Source organism: Phoca vitulina, unplaced genomic scaffold (assembly GCF_004348235.1).
Source record: "Phoca vitulina isolate PV1807 unplaced genomic scaffold, GSC_HSeal_1.0 scaffold11, whole genome shotgun sequence".
Lineage (NCBI taxonomy): Eukaryota > Metazoa > Chordata > Mammalia > Carnivora > Phocidae > Phoca > Phoca vitulina.
The window spans coordinates 39,540,497-39,557,842 of record NW_022589714.1 but is presented as its reverse complement, the minus strand read 5'-3'; the positions used below and the strand labels follow the sequence as shown (position 1 = coordinate 39,557,842).

Below are 17,346 nucleotides of genomic sequence, written 5' to 3'. Positions count from 1 at the left end.
CATTACAATCATGAAATTATTAGAGAAATATATGAAATATATATATATATATATATACATATATATCTGAAAAACTAGTTCCGTAAAAACTATAAAACAAGGGCGCCTGGTGGCTCAGTCAGTTAAGCGGCTGCCTTCAGCTCAGGTCATGATCCTGGAGTCCCAGAATCGAGCCCCGCTTCAGGCTCCCTGCTCAGCGTGATGTCTACCTTGCCCTCTACCCCTCACCTCACTTGTGTTCTCTCTCATTCTCTCTCTCTCTCAAAAAAAACACCAAAAAACAAAAACTAAAACGTTCCTGAGAAATTAAAAAAGATGAAATAAATGGAGAGACATACCATGCTTATGGATCAAAAGATTAAATGTTATTAGAGCTCAAGTTGCCCCAGATTGACCTAAGATTCATTGCATTCCCTTCTAGACTCAGTAGGATTTTGTAGAATTTGCCAAACTGACTTGAAAATTTGTATGGAAATGCAAAAGATGTGGGATAGCCAAACAACTTTGAAAAAGAACTAAGTTAGAAGACTTAAACACTATCTGGTTTTAAGATTTAATTGTAAATTTATGGGGCACCTGGGTGGCTCAGTCGGTTAAGTGTCCAACTCCTGATCTCAGCTCAGGTCTTGATCTCAGGGTCATGAGTTCAAGCCCCATGTTGGGCTCCACGCTGGGTGTGGTGCCTACTTAAAAAAAAAATGATATAACTATAAATTTACAGTAACTAGGGCAGTGTAGTATTGGTATAAGATGAGACAGATCCATGGTACAGAATAGAAAGTACACAAATAGATTACCGCATTTTTTGGTCAGTTGGTTTCCACAAAGCTGCTCAGATAATTCAATATGAAAAGGGAAGTCTCTCACTTCTATTGGGCATTTTACACCAAAAACTGCCGGAATCTTCTCCCTCTAGTCCCCTTCGGTGTATCGGAGAAAAACCAAAATAGTATAGATTCTTCTTATCAAATAGAGAAGGAAACAAAGAAATGCTGCTTATCTTTTGTGGACCTGTTCAACTGACCTGGATATAGAGTAGCAGGATTGTAACATTACTTAATCTGGGAAAGCAATAATGAAGAAATCTAAAGCAGAGAAAATTTAGCTCTAGTAGTTGGGAAAAATGCCCCCAAAACCCCACAATTTCAATAAATTCATGTTTTTTTGTTTCCCAAACCTAATAAATAATAAGTGGCTTTAAAAGAAGGGTGTTGGGGCGCCTGGGTGGCTCAGTCGTTAAGCGTCTGCCTTCAGCTCACATCATGATCTCAGGGTCCTGGGATCAAGCCCCACATCAGGCTCCCTGCTCGGCGGGAAGCCTGCTTCTCCCTCTCCCACTCCCCCTGCTTGTGTTCCCTCTCTCGCTGTGTCTCTCTGTCAAATAAATAAATAAAATCTTTAAAAAAAAAAATAAAAGAAGGGTGTTATATTTACTGTTGTTAATATATGCAAGGCATTGTGCTAAGGAGCTTTATATAAGAATACACACACACACACACACACACACATGCACATACACACACACACATTATATATATAATTCCTCACAATAATCGTATGAGATACAGTACTCAAGCTCATGTCATAGACCATGAAACTGAAACTTAGAGAATTATGAAACTTGTTCAAAGTCACATAGTGGTAAAGTCAATATTTGAACACTGACTACAGAATATTCTTTTAACAATTATGCTGTACGTGTTACAGATAAGAGCTAAAGGACTTTAATGGGAGCGCCCCAAAGTTAGCTAGACTAGTTGGAGAAGACCACATAATAGATGAGGCTTGAATAAGCCCTAAAGTATAAATAATATTTATTTAAGCAAAGGGGAGATCAGAGTTAAATAAAAGCAGGGAAATAGAATAAGTGATGTCTTAAAGTTGAGACATCATATGTTCAGGAAATTATAAGGATATAACAAATTTGAGATTAGTGGAACATGAATTGAAAAGGCCAGATGGTCTTCAATGCCAGTTTATAGAGTTGGTACTTTATTCTACAGGTGTGAGAGAGCTAACACCAGTTTTACTTTTTTAAGATTTTATTTATTAGAGCACAAGTAGCGGGGAGCGGCAGGCAGAGGGAGAGGGAGAAGCAGGCTCCCTGCTGAGCAAGGAGCCCAATGCAGGACTCGATCCCAGGACCCTGGGATCATGACCTGAGCTGAAGGCAGACACTTAACCACTAAGCCACCCAGGCGCCCTAACATCAGTTTTGAACAGGGGATAAGATGGATGACATTGGTATTTGAGAATATTTCATTCATGGGCATTATGTAAAATGCATTCAGAGAGACGGTAGTGTAGGAGTTAAGGTGGTCTGGGCAGGAATGAAGAAAAGCTGAACAAAATAGGGTGGGTTGCAATGGATATATGAAATACTTTGAAGTGGGTTTTGTTGACTAAATGGGAATGGGAGAAAGGAAGCCAATATTATTTGAATTTCAAACCTTTACTAGAAATAGGGAGTTGTGGGGCACCTAGGTGGCTTAGTTGGTTAAGCATCCAACTCTTGATCTCAGCTCAGGTCTTGATCTCAGGGTTCTGAGTTCAAGCCCTGTGTTGGGCTCCATGCTGGGCATGGAGCCTACTTAAAAAAAAAAAAAAAGAAAAAAAGAAATAGGGAGTTGTTTGGGAAAGAGAATATTTGAGAAGGAACATAATAAAGATTGATTTTCGTTATGTTTAGAAAGCATAGTGAACTATAGTTTGAAACTATAATGAAAAATTCAAGAAGAGATATTCTGTGGGGAGGTAGAGATAAGGGATTAGAGTTTAAGAGTTTGAGAATAGAGATTAAGATTTGTGTGTACTCAGCATAAGCAAACTGAAACGTAAGCCAGTACCAGTTCACCAAGAGAAAAAAGCATATATGCAGATAAGAGAATGTTGCTCAGTATCTGCTAGAGTGTTAGAGGAAGAAGATAAGCCAGCAAAGGAGAGAAGCAGCAGTCATCTAGAGTTGGAAAATACTTTTATGTGGTCATCTTCCTCTTCTATGTATGGGAATCCTCACTGTACCTCTCCACAATAATTTGGTGTATTATCTTGCCTTGTTCATACCTCATTACTGTCTCTTTAAACCAACATGTCTAGATTTTCTATATACCTACCTCCCTTGCTTTATAATCATTTTTTAGGCTTTTTCAAAACTGACTAGTTCTAAATTGGATAGTAAGATATTTTCAAGGCCCTGAGTCCAAAGCTATATCTAATTTCAATAGCTTGTCAGGAGAATAAAACTAGGGGCGCCTGGGTGGCTCAGTCGTTAAGCGTCTGCCTTCGGCTCAGGTCATGATCCCAGGGTCCTGGGATCAAGCCCCGCATCGGGCTCCCTGCTCAGGGGGAAGCCTGCTTCTCCCTCTCCCACTCCCCCTGCTTGTGTTCCCTCTCTCGCTGTCTCTGTCAAATAAATAAATAAAGTCTTAAAAAAAAAAAAAAGAGTAAAACTAGTGTCTCATCAGAATTTTAGCTACTCACCAGGAGACCCAGTCTCTAAAAATATATAAATACATTTATTTTGAAGCGTGAGTTAATTCTGAATATTTTCTAATTGAATAACAGAATTTTTGTGGGTGGGGGGAGTACAAGGGAAAGTTGGAGGAAGAAAGTTCCAGAGAACCAGAGAGAGAAAACAGATGTACTTTAAAATCATTGATCATGAAAGACAATATATAAAATATTTGTTGCATATTATAAGTTTCAGCCTATGCTGAAGCTAAGGCTGCTAGAACTGATAGGAAGGAGAAATGGATCTCTCTTCTGAGTACCTAGAAGTCTAAGCAACTGCCATTTTTTTTTGTGTCTGAAAACGTATATATCAGGGCACCTGGATGGCTCAGTTGGTTGTGTCTGACTTTGGCTTAGGTCATGATCTTGGGGTCCTGGGATTGAGCCCCACATCTGCCTCCATGCTCAGTGGGGAGACTGCTTCTTCCTCTGTGTCTCCCTCTCCCCACTCATGCTCTCTCTGTCTCTCTCTCTTAAATAAAAAGGAAAAAAAAAAAAAAGAAAACGGGGCGCCTGGGTGGCTCAGATGGTTAAGCGTCTGCCTTCGGCTCAGGTCATGATCCCAGGGTCCTGGGATCGAGTCCCGCATCAGGCTCCCTGCTCAGTGCAGAGCCTGCTTCTCCTTCTCCCTCTGCCATTCCCTCTGCTTGTGCTCTTCTATCTCTCTGTCAAATAAATAAATAAAATCTTTAAAAAAAAAAAAAGAAAATGTACATATCTAAAGTACCGTGAAAAGGAAGCATTTCTGTATTAGATAACACAAAATCCTGACTTTAAAAAAATGTCTAAATACAACCTTTCAATTTTTTCAGAGGAGATGCGAAAACGAGGCTTATTTCAATGGCTTGAGTCTCTTCAGATTGATAACACCACCTCTCCAGACCTGCAGCTCACTGTTGGAGCCGTGATTGTAGAGGAAATGAGAGCAGCCATAGAGAAGGAGACGGGCTTTCAGTGTTCAGCTGGAATTTCACACAATAAGGTGAACATGTACTTTCCTAAGAAGCAATCTGAAAAATCTGCAGAAAATGCTTATCTATATAGTTGTATCCAAAATATTTCCTTAATGACTGAACTATCTATAGAAAGGAGGTTAATGTTAATCTTTGAATTTTATATACAAACCTGTTTCTTTTCACTTGCTGAATATCCTAGTATTATCTCACTACCTTTGTGGTATTGCCTGAGTATTTTAGGCTTTTGCCTATTCCCTCCTTTCTAATGAGGAATAAGAAAGATGGAATAATAAAATTTTATTAATTTGGACCACTATTTTGATTTAGGGAATACAGACAATTGTCAGTAATCCAGGGGCAGAATAACTGGTTTTCTTATTAAAGTACAGTGAGGGTCTGGGATCTTCGTCCCCTTCTGACTAGGCTCAATAATTGGGCAGTGGCTGATTATTCCTGGTTACTGCCTTTTCCCCCTTCCTCCAATTGCCAAACTATCCCACAGAGTTTTAGAATATTTTTCTGATTGGGTGAAGGGAGGGGAAACCAAAGTCCCACTGTAGTAATTTAAATGAGACTAAATATTGCCTAGTAGAAGTTCCAGAGAATCTCTCCAGTGAATTTAAAGGATGATTTTATACTTTTCCTACCAATTATAATTTGTGAAATGATACCACTGAAGCACCTTATTCTTTCAAAAGAGTTCTCAAGGATTTAAGGGTTTTTTTTGTTTTTGTTTTTTAATTTTGAAGTCTTGTTTCTAGCATAAGATGTTTGCTATTGGAAGATGGTTTTGAGTCCAATCTCGTATCACAGAAACTTAAATTATGGTAAACTGTGTTAAATCCAGGACTCAAAATGGACTAACCATTAATCAAGAAATATAAATAAATGGAGTAGGGTAAAACAGGTTGGTTTCAGCATTTTTATATGGACATGCTAAGAAATGCATCTTATAGAAGTTTCTTCTGCAGCTTCTCTAGGCTTTTTACCCTCTTGAAGTGGGAGAACCTTAAGGAATAGATGGGGATGGAAAAAATGACTAAAGGAAAACTGAGAATAGAAGATGTGGAAAGAATAATGAGGATGCTGATAATGGGTCATAGTTTCCACTGAGGATGCTGTGGGATACCAAAGTTTAGAGATCTTGAGTTTCTGGTTTTGTTTTTGGTTTTAATGTGGAAACCATTAGTTACAGCCCTTAAGCTGTGCCTGTGTTTGTTTGTATGTGTTAATATTCACCAACTCTCTGTGGGGGTGAGGTTGTCAGTAATGAAGTTTTTATGCTTTCCATACTCCAGGTCCTGGCAAAACTGGCCTGTGGACTAAACAAGCCCAACCGCCAGACCCTGGTCTCACATAGGTCAGTCCCACAGCTCTTCAGCCAAATGCCTATTAACAAAATGTAAGTATTCAGGGAGTACCTCCAGTTTCACTCATATACTTTGTGAGGGCACTCTCTGGTTTTTTCTGTTCCTTATGAAAGACTGGAGCCAGGAAAAGTAGGTAGCCAGGAAAGTAGAAGGGAGATAACACAGGAGATTTTGAAAAACACAGAGACTTTTTTTCCTAATGAACCTTCAATTCTGTATTATCTGTGGAAGTTACTTAATCCTGAATTTTAAAAATGTACTGGTTTTTAGCTGTATATTTAATTTCCCTCTAGCCTTTTTATTCATGTCTGTTACTAAATAACAAAACAAATAGAGATTTTACTTCCTATTTTTCTTCTAATATGATATCAAGGTGTTTAGGGCTGCTGAACTGCTCCCAAACTAGGTATGAGAGAAAAAGCCAAATAAAATGAATAACTAGGCTGTGCATACCAATGTGGGTCCTTGGCAAGGGTGTATAATATCGTGGAAGGGACAAGATGTAACAGTTGAAAGCAACAGTGAAAGTGCTATCAAGGCTGTACATGAGTGAGGCGCCTGGGTGGCTCAGTTGGTTAAGCGTCTGCCTTCGGCTCAGGTCATGATTCCAGCCCCACATCTAGCCCACATGGGGCTCCCTGCTCAGCTGGTGGGGGGGCTGCTTCTCCCTCTCCCTCTGCCAGTCCCCCCTCCCCCAGCTTGTACTCTCTGGCTCTATTACTGTCAAATAAATAAAATCTTAAAAAAAAAAAAGACTGTACATGAGTAGTTGCTAAATGAGTTGTACGGGTAGTTATCAGAGTTCATAGAAGAGAAATCTGAGGATTTATGAAAAAGACATGAGATTTTGTTTTGTCAGATGAGAATTGATGAGCAATTCTGATTTCAATAATGTTTTGAACACAAAGAGGGGGAAAGTATAAGGTATTTTCAGTGAGCTGGGACATAAACTAGTTTAACTGGACCAAAATGAAGAAGATATGTGCTAGAAATAGGACTGAAAAGGTAGGTTGATGACAGATTATAGGAAGCCTCAAGGGCCAAGCTTAAGAATTATTATTATATTCTTTTTTTTTTTTTTAAGATTTTATTTATTTGACAGAAAGAGAGCACAAGCAGGGGGAGCGGCAGGCAGAGGGAGAAGCAGGCCTCCCCACTGAGCAGAGAGCCCAACTCCGGGCTTGATCCCAGGACCCTGGGATCAGGACCTGAGCCAAAGGCAGATGCTTAACTGGCTGAGCCACCCAGGTGCCCCTGGGGTTAGAATTTTAATCCCTCAATGGGACAGTAGATCCTGTACAATTGAAAGTTTTATATACAGTTGACTTGAAAACTAATCAATGACTTTATTTTTTTTTTTTAAGATTTATTTTTATTTATTTATTTGACAGAGAGAGACACAGTGAGAGAGGGAACACAAGCAGGGGGAGTGGGAGAGGGAGAAGCAGGCTTCCCGTCGAGCAGGGAGCCCGATGCGGGGCTCGATCCCAGGACCCTGGGATCATGACGTGAGCCGAAGGCAGATGCTTAACGACTGAGCCACCCAGGTGCCCCTAATCAATGACTTTAACCTTTTGTTTATGCTATTGTTAATCTTCCCAGGTCCTAACTCCCAGAGTATTTGAATTTCCAGAATCATTCAGTCTTATACTAGAAAATTAATAGTTTACAGGACTGACCAATATATGCTCTCATTTTCCCTGAATCCTCTGGAGAGCTATTTACACAAGCAAAATTTCTTATGTCTGCTGCTAACCAGATATTTATGATGTGACCTATAAATTCTTTATCTCTTTTGTTAGCCGTAATCTTGGAGGAAAGCTAGGTGCCTCTGTCATTGAAATCCTGGGGGTGGAATACATGGGTGAACTGACTCAGTTCACTGAATCCCAGCTTCAGAGTCATTTTGGGGAGAAGAATGGGTAAGTGATTCCTAATACTTTTCAATCATAACCTTTATGGAGATGCTAAATTCAAATATGGACAAAAGCATCCAGTAAAATTTAGACCTATCTTTAAGTTAACATTTGTTCCTCGAGGTAATATCATTGGTCCTTTTGCTTTAAAATATTAAATCACTGTGGCCTGTCAGTGTAGAGTAGTTTTTCATTTACCTAAATAGGTTGATAGGCTTGGGTATATACATCATTTTTGTGTGCTAAAATGCTGATAATTCCCTTAAAATCTTTGTAAGTAAGTACCAAAAAACTTGGGGATATGAATCAGTGGTTTGCTTGACACTTTTCCAAAAATACAAATGATGACTTGACTTTAAAAAGCATAACCAAGTGTTCCTCTCCTTGGCAATATATTGCACTAGAATTCTTTGGGAAGGGCAGGGATTCTGTCAGAGGTGAAGTATACTTAATTTTGGACATATTTTTCCTTTTCCATGAAGGAGATAAAAGGGTAGCGCAATGTAGGTATTTTATTTTAACAAAAATAAGCGTTTACTTTCACCTTAAAGTTTTTTTGCTGCTTTTATTAGATCTTGGCTATATGCCATGTGCCGTGGGATTGAACATGATCCAGTTAAACCCAGGAAACTACCTAAATCCATTGGCTGTGGCAAGAACTTCCCAGGAATGACGGCCCTGGCTACTTGCGAACAGGTAGGCAGGCATTCTTGACGAGAACATTGTTTCTTACAGGGGTTAGTGGGTAGGTTTTGATAACTGCAGAAAGTTTAATAAGTTAGATGGGACCTTTCGGTTGTAAAGTATGAAGGTCTTTTTTTGTGTGTGTTGAAAATGGAGCTTGATTTATTATTTTTTCCACCCAAAAAGAAATAAAATGGAACTAACTGAAGTTCGAAATGGAATTACTCAGTTTTTGAGTAGGTGGTAACTTGGAAGGCCTGGGATATTATGCCCCAAGTTTGTGTGTGTTCTTTTTTCTCAGAGCTGAAACATGCCTGAAGTTCACCTGATGGCATGCCAGCCAGAAAAGAAAATGAAAATCTTGAGCTAGGGCAGGTCAGAAAATTTCTATAATCTGGTGATCCCTTAGTTATGGGGGAGATTTTATTGTACACTTATATTTGTGGGAGAACTGAACAAATCCTCCATCTAGTACTATAACAAACCTAGAATTTTTAAATGAAAGATTAAAGTCTCAACACTTTTTTAGGTCCAATGGTGGCTTTTGCAATTAGCCCATGAACTAGAGGAGAGACTAACCAAGGACCGAAATGATGTAAGATTTTCTTTCTTTATTCTTGGGGTGAGCTTTGGGATTTAATTACCAGTTGTTAATTACCTGAAAGAGGAGTAGAGACAAAGATACAAAAAGATACCAGATTAGGAAATTTTTTTTTAATATATATATTTTTTAATTTGACAGAGACACAGCGAGAGAGGGAACACAAGCAAGGGGAGTGGGAGAGGAAGAAGCAGGCTTCCCGCGGAGCAGGGAGCCCGATGTGGGGCTCGATCCCAGGACACTGGGATCATGACCTGAGCTGAAGGCAGATGCGTAATGACTGAGCCACCCAGGCGCCCCTAGAGTAGGAAATTTTAAGAAATCTTTTATCTTCTTCCATAGAACTCCCATAAAACTCAACATGATCTTTGAAAGCCTAGAACTGTGAACATATGACTACCTCATCCCCCTCATTACTATTTGCCTCTACTCTTTTGTATATTTCTTATCTAACCCCCCCTGCAATCTGATGAAGATCCAGTGGATCTTCATCAGAATACAGAGCCATTAAAAAGGGCATTCAGGGATTAGACTGTAAATTATTGCAACTTAAATATAGTCCAAGTGACAGAAAATTACTGGCAGTTTTAGAGAGAGAGTATAAAGTCAAAGATTTGACATCTGATGATTAGTTTATCCTTTCCTTAAGAAAAAAAAATAGCTTTATTGGGGTGCCTGGGTGGCTCATTCAGTTAAGCATCTGCGATCGGCTCAGGTCATGATCCTGGGGTCCTGGGATCGAGCCCCTTCTCCCTCTCCATCTCTCTCGTTCTCTCTCTCAAATAAGTAAATTTTTAAAAAAATCTTTAAAAATAGCTTTATTGGTATATATTTTACATACCATAAAATTCACCCATTTACAGTATACAGCTAGTAGTTTGAACTTAGTATATTCCAGAATTGTTTCAACCATTCCACAATCAAGAACATTTTCATCACCCAGAAAAGAAATCCTATACCCATTAGCAGTTACCCCGTTCTAGGCAACCACTAGTGTGCTTTGTTTTCATAGACTTACTATTCTGGACATTCCGTGTAAGTGGACTAAGGCAATATGTGGCCTTTTGGCTGGCTTCAGATCTTTTGGTTAACGTAATAGTTTCAAGACTCACTCATATTGTAACATGTATCAGTATCTTTTTTCCTTTTATGAATGAATAATATTCTCTTGTATGGATATGCCATAGTTTGTTTATCCATTCATCAGTGAATGGATATTTGAGTTGTTTCCACTTTTTGGCTATTATGAACAGTGTTGCTATGAACATCCATGTACAGATATTTGTGTAGACATGTTTCCTTTCTCTTGGGTATGTGCCTAGGATTAGAATTGCTGGTTCACATGGTAACTATATTTAGCATTTTGAAGAACTACCAGACTGTTGCTGTACTATGTTACATTCCCAGCAATGTAAAAAGGGTTTAATTTCACTATATCCTTGTTACTGCCTTTTTCTTATTTTAGCATACTAGTGGATATGGTTTTCAGGTGCTTATTGGCCATTTTCTTATCTTCTTTGAAGAAATTTGTCAAGATCCTTTGCCCATTTTTAAAGTGGTTTATTTGTGTCTTCATCATTGAGTTTTTAGAGTTCTCTCTATATTCTGGGTGTAAGTCCCTTGTCAGACAAATCATTTGCAAATATTTTCTCCCATTCTGAGGGTTTTTTCACTTTCCTGATGGTATTGTTTGGTATGTTCTCTTGTGTTTCCACATCTAGGAGTCCTACAAGTCAACTGTACACTGTCAGAAATCATCCACAACTACCTGTTTGCCCCTTGTTAGCTGAACTGGTGGTGGTGAATGTTTGTTCTTTGGTGGGCCACATAAAGAGGGAGAGGATCCCAGTTGTTATGGGCCTACTTGCCTTTGCTCACTAGGTGTCGCTCTGTTCTCATTTATCTTTATAAGGCTTCATAAGGCTTTAAAAGCCTTAAAGTGGGGCTTTTCCTCCCACTTTGTATCTAATGCAACACAGTAGGGATCCCTGGAAATTTATCTATCTTTAAGCTTAAAAGGACTTTATGCCAAAAGTAATTCTGGACGTATAAGATCCTTGTCATATCACTGTTTAAAGTATTAATTAAGGGTGATTATTTCCAAACCATTCTGTCACCCTGGTTCTTAATTTCCTCTCACACGAGTTCAGTATATAAAATCCAGATGCTCACAAGAACTTTAGTTCTGGTCTCAATCCTTTTATACCCACAGAATGACAGGGTGGCCACCCAGTTGGCTGTGAGCATTCATATACAAGGAGACAAACGTCTCAGCAGCGTGCGCCGCTGCTGTGCCCTTACCCGCTATGATGCTCACAAGATGAGCCATGACGCGTTTGCGGTCATCAGGAACTGTAACACCTCAGGAATCAAAACTGACTGGTGAGTTGAATTCTAGCTTGTCTTCTTAGAAGACACTTGTACCCTGACTTGGTCTAAAATTCGTGGGTATATAGCTTTCCAGCTGGGGTAGGTTCCTGGTGACTCTTGCTAGTAGGACCTATCCCAGAGAGGAATGGCAGAACACAACAGAAACACCAGAAATAAGGCAGCTCAACTACAGCTTCTGTGCCGACATTTGGTGCATTCCAGTTCTGAGGGGTGGGTTTCAGACGCAAAGTAAACCAATATTATCCCTACCTTTGCTGCCATCAGAGGGAACAACCAATTGCATGTGTGAGTATGGAACTCAAGTTTCAAGGATACACTTGGGAACTTCTCTCTCAACACTTGATTGTTCTATCTTAAAACTATCTTCCTTGATAATGAAAGCGACCTGTATTTATTGATAATCTCAATCTAACATCCCAACTCAATTACAAGCTCCACTGGCATAATACCGAATGTCATATTAAATTTCACTTCATTTGGTAATGAAAAATAACCAAATATATCATTGGAATGTGTTTATTTATTGCTCAGATATTAATGATTTTCAGTATTGGAATCCTTTATTTAACATAGCCTGTTACATTGAAAAAAGTATTCCTAATTCACAATGGAAATATAATTATGTGAGAAACATAAATTGGTTGTTTACTTATAGATCTATACTGAAGATTATAAAAAATAAAATTTAACCTGAAACTAATGTGACATTGTGTCAACTACAAATAAATAAATAAATATTCATTGAACACCTCTAAGTTATTGCTTATCTAACTCTGTGGGTACTACTGTATGTGCAGACTACAATATGATGGGGTCTCTAAAGCTGGAATCTTTGTTCTTTGTGTGGAATAGTTTATTTAACTTTTACTTCCTGGTATATGTGTTTAGTTTCAAATATTGAACAGTTTCATTGAACTAAAAGATAAATATGATACTGTGTTCATATGAAACCTTATAAATTGACAGACTCTAATAATTTATCGGGAATGTGAAATCTGTTGACAGGGAAGCATCAAAATGATCTGATTATAAGAGTGTCCAAAAGCATGAAACCAGGGGATAGTGAGATACTGTCATAACAGTTTTAAAACGGCATTTACTCTTTACCTTATCGAGAGACTAATCTGTATATAAAAGCATGTTTTATCGTCTGAAATTCAACTCATGTGAAAATTATTTGAGTAATTAGACATGGCAGGAATTTCTTGAAATGTTTCTGAGACTAGGTTAGGTAATTCCAGTTGTGCGATTTCATTCTCTAGAAATTCGAGTTGCAAGTCTGTCAGAATGAGGGTTATAATGGTGGTGCCCTCTTTAAAAACAGAATGGGTAACAGGATTTTTTCAAGAGAATTCCCAATCTAAATATTCTAAAGCTTTTTTGTTGCCCTAAAATTTCTTGCCTCAATCCTAAATTATAACTGCTCTTATGTATCTTCTGATATACCTTATGATACCTAGCTGTCAGGGGATCCATTTTGTATATGTCTGACGTGGTTAGGTGTTCACCAAGTCAGCAGTTCTCAAGATGTGGTCCTAAGCCAGCAATATCAGCATCACCTAGGAACTTGTTAGGAAGGCATATTCTCTGCGTATTCCAGGTCTACTGAATCTGTACTAATCTGATGCCCTAATATTTAAGAACACTGCAGTAATAGTTTCCTCTTGTGGCAGAATCATAATTCCAGTCATTTACAAACTGCGTATGTGACCTAGTGCTAATCTTGTTCCTTTACTTTCTATATAGGTCCCCTCCCCTCAAAATGCTCTTCCTCTGTGCTACCAAATTCTCCGCCCCTGCCCCTTCATCTTGCACAGACATCACCACCTTCTTGAGCAATGACCCAAGTTCTCTGCCAAAGGTGCCAGTTACCAGGGATGTGGTAAGACCCAGGGATGTGGCCCAGCAGTGACAGCCACTAAGAGAGCAACCACTTCTCTGGAATCATTCTTCCAAAAAGCTGCAGAAAAGCAGAAAGTCAAAGAAGCTTCACTGTCATCTCTTACTGCCACTACCCAGGCCCCCATGAGCAATTCACCATCCAAGCCCTCCTTACCTTTCCAAACCAGTCGTACTATGGGAACTGAGCCCTTCTTTAAGCTGAAGAATCTACTTCTAAAACAGAAACAGCTTAATAATCCTTCAGTTTTCTTCACTCCACAAAATCCACAGTCCAGCCGTAAAGAGTTAACAAACTGTCTTCCAGCAGAGTATCCAGACTGCACCCCTGTCTGTCAAGCAGCGTTGAAGCCAGGATCCTCTAAAACAACTCCTACAGAGATGGATTTGGCCCAGAACAGCCCAAGCAGGCTTGCTTCTTTAACTTCCAGCTCTGCTCTGGAGGTGGCTCAGAAATCAACTACTACCCCAAGTCCTATGGCAGCTGAGGACCAAGTGCCCTGTGAGAAGTGTGGCTCTCTGGTACCTGTCTGGGAGATGCCAGAACATATGGACTATCATTTTGCACTGGAGTTGCAAAAATCCTTTTTGCAGCCCCACTCCTCAAACTCACAGGCTGTTCCTGCCGGTTCTCCTCAAAGCAAAAGAAATCCCAAGAGCCCTTCAGCCTCCAGTAATAAACGCCCTAGGCCTGAGGGCATGCGGACATTGGAATCATTTTTTAAGCCATTAACACACTAGTGCTGCCCTCAGGCTTGCTGCAGGGTTTTAATATTTTACCTGTAAACTAGGAGATGGAAATATGCTCACTTCGCAAGGAAATCTGTAATTTTATGAAATTTTTAGTAAGAGAAATAATCCAGTTAGATGCGGAGTTAAAACTCCCATCTCTTCACATGCATGGATCCCAATTCCATTGCTGACAGAGATGTAAAAACTAATTTATCTTGCAGATATCACTGCTTTGAGTTTTTAATTATCAGAGTTTAGGGAGGCAGCGTCAGAATACAAATGTGTGGGCCTCGAAGCCTGGGAGAGGCACTTTCCTTATCTGTACAACTGATAAACCTTACAGATTATGGGAGATTGAGGACAGTGTATTTAAAGTACGTGGCTTAAAGATGGCACAAAATAGGAACTGAGAAAAAAACGTTTTTTTAAAAAATTTTCCCCAAGCTCTGTGACGGGGGCAGTTCAGATAATGCTTTGACCAAAATGTGAGGTTTGAGAACATGAGGTGAAGACCTGAAACCCTAAAGTGATAACTAGTTTAGGGTAGGGCTCTGTACACAGAAGCTGCTCAATAAATACTGCATTTCATACAAGTAAATCCTGTTATGGCCACAGTTTTAGCCACTGGCCCTTCTACCTCTTGCATTTGGTCTAGTGTAGAATGAGATTGTTAATGGACCAGTTCAGGAACTCTGTTTAGATTGGGTAAGTCATGCTCAGAACTAGATCATCTCTAGAATCTTCCTAGGCTGAGTGTGATTTTGAGGAACAGCAGCATCAGGGTCATCAGGGAACTTGTTAGAAATTGTCTCAGCCTTGGGGCGCCTGGGTGGCTCAGTTGTTAGGCGTCTGCCTTCGGCTCCGGTCACGATCCCAGGGTCCTGGGAGCGAGCCCCACATTGGGCTCCTGTTCAGCCGGAAGCCTGCTTCTCCCTCTCCCACTCCCCTGCTTGTGTTCCCTCTCTCGCTGTCTCTGTCAAATAATAAAATCTTAAAAAAAAAAAAGAAAAGAAAAGAAAGAAATTGTCTCAGCCTTACCCCCATTCCTACTGAATCAGAATCTGTATATTAACAGGATTCTCCAGGGTGTTTGAGAAATACTGATCTAGAAGATGGCGTGGCCAGCCAGGTTTGTAGAGGGCAATGACATTTCCTTAAACCCTAAAGTACAAACTTAAGAGGTAGGGCTTGGCTTTCAGGGTCACTGGCATGTTCCTGTCTTCCCTTCTGATGTTTGAATATTTAGCTTAGGGTTTATTGTAGCTTTCTGCACTTATCTGTGTTTATAGTACTGTATTCTTAATCTGCATTCTTCTATGTGGAAAATCAGCTTTTTTGATATGGGAAACCTTGTGTTACACAGAGAACCCAACTGAAGATGAACTGAACTAGGTGGTGTTGGGTGAAGTGAGTAGGAAGAATGGTGTACGTATCCCTCCTCTCATACATAATACACAAACGAACTGCTTTTCAAACTTATTTATAAATTGGGGGGGGGTCTGTATTTAGTTTGAAGAAGGGGGCAGCATTTGAAAAACGCTGAGTATAGCAGAAAATTACTTCTTCCTTCAAAAATATTTTCCTCTTGTAGCAGTTGAATACTGTGTACATGGCCCTTTCCTAATAGATTTGTAGTTTCTTGAGGGCAAGAATTCTTCACAGTGCCTTGCACATAATAGGTGCTTGAGATTCACTGGATGAAACATACGTAGTAAATAATTTTAGATGATTACTGGAACTGGGAGTAAAAATGTACATGCCACTGGTGTGGTGGGGGGGGCTGCTTTACACATCTTTTTATCCTCCTAAATGTTCCATTAATGTAGCAAGGTATAGCTCACAGGTTCCTGAAGATGTCTTACTAAATACTGATATCATGGGACACCTGGGTGGCTCAGTCGGTAAAAGCGCCTGCCTTCGGCTCAGGTCATGATCCCTCGGTCCCGGGATCGAGTCCCACCTGCTTCTCCCTCTGCCTGCCCCCCCCCCCCCCGCTTGTGTGTGCGTGCTCTCTCTCTCTGACAAATAAATGAATAAAATCTTTAAAAAAGTAAGTACTGAGATCATTTTCTGAAATTTCCTTTCTTAATCCAGTGAAAAGTAAAAAAAAAAAACAAACCCTAAAATGAAGCAATACTCTCCTTCGGGTACTATACAGATTAAGTGGAACAAATTTTGAACACTTTGATTGGAAAGAGTCATATAGAAAAGCAATGTGGTAGGAACTCTGGTTTCATTGGACTTCTAGAGGCCAAGACGGGGGGAATGGGTAACTAGTCACGACCATACCAGCAGCACACCTTCTGTTTTCTTGGAAATGCCAACCCTGCCCCAGCATACTGACAATTAGCCTGTGGAGGGGACAGCAGACAGACATGCAAAAGTCAGTGTTGGGTGAAAGCTATAGTACGTTTTTGCTGAATACAACCTACTCTCAGAGCTGTTTATCAGCAACTGCACAGAAGGAAGTAAATAGCTCTTAGTCCCCAACGCAGGAGGAAGAGGAAGTTCTTCAACCACAGGCTTCTTACGGTAGCAAGTTAAGCCAGTGATATTTTTTAAAAACAGCAGAGCTTGAATAGTTAGGGAAGCTATTACTTTAATACCCTGGAGATGGGGGCGCCTGGGTGGCTCAGTCGGTTCAGCTTCCCACTCTTGATTTTAGCTCACGTCATGATCTTGGGGTCTTGAGATCAAGCCCTGTGTCAGGCCCAGCTTGGGAGATTTTCTCTCTCTCTGTCCACCCCCCCACCCAACACCAACCCGGCTGCTCGCTGGCACGCACTCTCCCTCTTAAAAACAAACAAACAAAAAACCCTGTAGACAGAATGCCTCATGGGACCTTGGGCCACATTTATCATCAAATTTCTTTTGTAAGGATCAGTACTCAAAACGCAGTCCCATAAAACATGACAGGTACTCTGAACACAGAAACAGGAAGAAAGGACTAAGGTTTCGCTGGGTGGCCCTCAGAGCTCCAAGAAGCCAGTTTAGGCTACGTAAACTTCACTTCAGGCTATTTTGCATTGCTAGGGAAAGTCTGAGGGCCAGATTGCCAAGACTCTAAGATCCATTCTTCATTAAGTAGCTGGCACGCTAATCCTCAAATCTCTGACAGGCACGGGAGCGGTCTCCTCACCACTGTGACCACAGCAGGGGGCGTGGTTACCTATCTCAGCTGAAAAGGCAGCAGTTTCACTTTCTATTCTACTCACTTGAGAACTATGCAAATAGGCCAGAATAGCCAGGTCACAATACCAGAACACTGATCGCATGGGAGGGAGAGG

At 40.1% G+C, this 17,346-nt stretch overlaps 1 protein-coding gene across 1 annotated transcript in view; it reads left to right on the top strand.

The window, feature by feature from the left end:
* POLH (DNA polymerase eta) overlaps window positions 1-13,699 on the top strand; it is a 33,738-nt gene extending 20,039 nt beyond the window's left edge. Inside the window, exons 5-11 of the mRNA XM_032409756.1 lie at window positions 4,323-4,492; window positions 5,765-5,868; window positions 7,639-7,758; window positions 8,325-8,448; window positions 8,966-9,031; window positions 11,250-11,419; window positions 13,175-13,699. Coding sequence (XP_032265647.1) covers window positions 4,323-4,492; window positions 5,765-5,868; window positions 7,639-7,758; window positions 8,325-8,448; window positions 8,966-9,031; window positions 11,250-11,419; window positions 13,175-13,340 — 920 coding nt within the window. The 3' untranslated portion in view covers window positions 13,341-13,699. The remainder of the gene's footprint in view (window positions 1-4,322; window positions 4,493-5,764; window positions 5,869-7,638; window positions 7,759-8,324; window positions 8,449-8,965; window positions 9,032-11,249; window positions 11,420-13,174) is intronic.
* Window positions 13,700-17,346: the final 3,647 nt, after the last annotated feature.